General features: G+C 39.7%; 1 protein-coding gene across 1 annotated transcript in view; it reads left to right on the top strand.

The window, feature by feature from the left end:
- LOC101858092 (RING finger protein 32) overlaps nucleotides 1-2,301 on the top strand; it is an 18,408-nt gene extending 16,107 nt beyond the window's left edge. The window contains exons 7-8 of the mRNA XM_005093962.3: nucleotides 142-306; nucleotides 1,588-2,301. Of these exons, the coding sequence (XP_005094019.1) occupies nucleotides 142-306; nucleotides 1,588-2,097 (675 nt within the window). The 3' untranslated portion in view covers nucleotides 2,098-2,301. The remainder of the gene's footprint in view (nucleotides 1-141; nucleotides 307-1,587) is intronic.
- Nucleotides 2,302-2,924: the final 623 nt, after the last annotated feature.

The following is a 2,924-nucleotide window of genomic DNA, read 5'->3' on the forward strand; positions in this document are numbered from 1 at the left end:
AAAAAAAACCCCCCCCCCCCCCCCGCGCGCGCGCGCGCGCGCGCTAGCTATGGTGTAGCATCTACCCTCTACAACACAGATGCCAGTTTAGTAGATCCTGAAACAACAGATTTTTAAAAAATGTTGTCTCTGCCACCACAGCTTTCCAGCATTGTTGACCGCATGATCAAGTCACTGGATATGAACATGGCACAGTTCTTACAGGAGATTGACAGTAGTGTCCAACAGAGCAGGGCAGTGTTCAGTCAGTGGGACGCGACACACCATGTGATTGACACACCCGAATGGGAGCAGATACAGCTGAAGGTGAGAACCTCTTCCTATAATGATAATAATAATGCTAATAATAATAATAATAATAATAGTAATAATAATAAGTATAAGTATAGCGCAAATTCCTGCTCAACAGCAAGCTCTAAGCATTATACAATCAATATAAATTATTACCACAGCAAACCTGATTGATAGCATTCTGAAACAATCTCAACATTCTGGGAAGCATACAGCGCAAGCTGCCTTAAATAGACACTAAAACACTAGCCTACTGACAAGACTCGCTGTATACGGCTGGATACCCTTTCACACCTGGGTGAAGTGAGGAAAATTTGTGTTAAGTGCTTCTCTCAAGGACACAACGTTGGGCCTGAGGTTCGAACCCCCTGAACTCACAACCTCACAGTCACGAGTTTGGTAGCCTAACCACTAGACATCCGGCGCGCCATAACAGCCGTCCCTCAAAATCTCTTCGGTCTAGTTTGGTTCCAGTAAGAAAAAAATGGTGTGAAAAATTGGTAGGTAGACCTTTTATTAGTTTAAAATACCGTAAGAGATTAACGGCACTTGCAACATAATAGTTCATATCATCATATATATATATATATGTATAAGTGCCAAAGTTTAGAGCCTTCTGCCCTTGCCTTTTCCTTTTTTGGAGTGATAGTACCCATGATGATCACCTGTCTCAGCTGACTACTTTTCTCCTCAACGATGGGTGGCCATCCTGGTTAGAGCAGGGGTGTCTGCGAGCTAAATCATAAATGCCTCCCTTCATCGAGTTTTGTGCAGTCCTTGGAAATTTTCAGTGATTGTTTTAAAAATGGAAATTAATGAATTTTCACAAAAATGATTGCAGTTAAGATACTAAAGCTATGGCTAGTTTTCGTTGTCAAATTTTACATTTTTGGGGTTGATTTCTTCAGTCTGATTGTTTGTCTAAAGTCTTTGCAAACCAGCCTTAAGAAGACTGAAACATGGAACATGCCACAAAGGCCAGCCTTCCATTCCTAATTACTATTACTATCCAACAACTAGCTGCAGGTGTGAAGCAGTTATTAAAACCACATGTCTAATCTTAGTGCGGCAATATCCAATGACCTTTCAATGGACTCTGAAATAGACAGACAGGTTGAGCTGCATTGGTAATTGTATGTAAGGCTGTCAAGATGAGTGTGGAAAAATTTTTTAAACTAAGAATCAGTACCACAAAAAAGATTGTCTGTAGAGCTTGTGTCTTCAGTTCCTTCCTTTATAGTGTTGATCTGGTCATAAAACTTGTACAAGTGTCATTTTTTTCCCCTCTTCCCTTAGGCTGTACAAAGAGGAGAAACTAACTGTCCTATCTGTTTGACTGAGCTTTACTTGACACAGAGTCAGCCAAATGAGTACACTGAGAACCCCTCAAAAGACCTAAATTCAAAGCCGCACTCAGTGGGTCACCACGCGACAAGAAGGAAACACGAAGACAGGAAGTTGTTGGAAAAATTGAATCATGATGTTATCGGGAGCCCTCAGACACAAACAGGAGCTGCTGGGAGTACAGATACAATAAACAAGACAAGCTCAGTATCTCAAGTGAAAAGCAAGAATGAGAAAATGAAGAAGGTATTTTCTACAGAAGTTCCAGAGCTAAATGAGAGCAAGAGCAGTGAAAGTGGATGCCCTCAGAAGAAGAAAATCCGAAGCACAGCGTTACTGTCATGCACACATGTGTTTCACGCTACATGTTTGCAGACTCTAGAAGACATTGCTATGCTGGAAATGAGGAACACTTGCCCTGTGTGTAGAGCTCATTATCAGAAGAAAATTATTGTCTACTGATACAGTAGCTTATTATTTCGACTGCTCAGTAGAAGACTTGGCCATACACCATTTGGAAAAGTGACATATGACTGAGTTTACACTGATCAGTCAATTTTATGTTTTACACTCTCTTCAACAATGTGAGATCGTTTGACCCTATCCATAGGTTGTGTTTTACTATCGTATCCATATGACGTGGGGAACTCTGTGCCACCACTTTCCAAAGAGGAAATTTACTCTTTAATCCGATTTGTACACTTTGTATAGCAGTCTGTCAAAATGATTTTTTGAGGAATACTGAAAGTTTCAAAGAGATCTTCGTACTAGAACTATTCTAAAATATGAAGAATACAACCCCAGGGGTACAAAATGATGACCTCAGAACGTACAGATAGGGTTAAAGGGTAGGACTTCCAAAATCAACGTCCGTCTCTGATAGGACCAAGCCAGTTACATGGAGACTTTGATAGGGTTTTCTTTTTTAATGAAAATTTATTTGTGAGTCGGCAGGGTTAAATCAGACGCTTGTTAAAATAATGAATTTAAAAAAACGGTCATTTTTCTGCACTTTGGTCATTTTTACCCAATTTTTATTTTTTGTCTGGATTTTACTAAAAAATGATTAAAGGCACAAAAAATTGTAAATCTGCAGTTTTAAGGACTCTTAGGTTTTAGAAGTAAGTCACCAAACTTTTGGGGGGGGTGTCATTTTCTTGCTTGTTTTACCTCCGACACCCGATGAACCCCACCTCCTTCCATAGCAATATCTCGACTTTTATTTTTTATTGTGGATGGGTATTTTTCATCAAAATGTAAGACAAATGAACAAACTTTCCACCAATAAC

This window comes from Aplysia californica, unplaced genomic scaffold (assembly GCF_000002075.1).
Source record: "Aplysia californica isolate F4 #8 unplaced genomic scaffold, AplCal3.0 scaffold00073, whole genome shotgun sequence".
Classification (NCBI taxonomy): Eukaryota; Metazoa; Mollusca; class Gastropoda; order Aplysiida; family Aplysiidae; genus Aplysia; species Aplysia californica.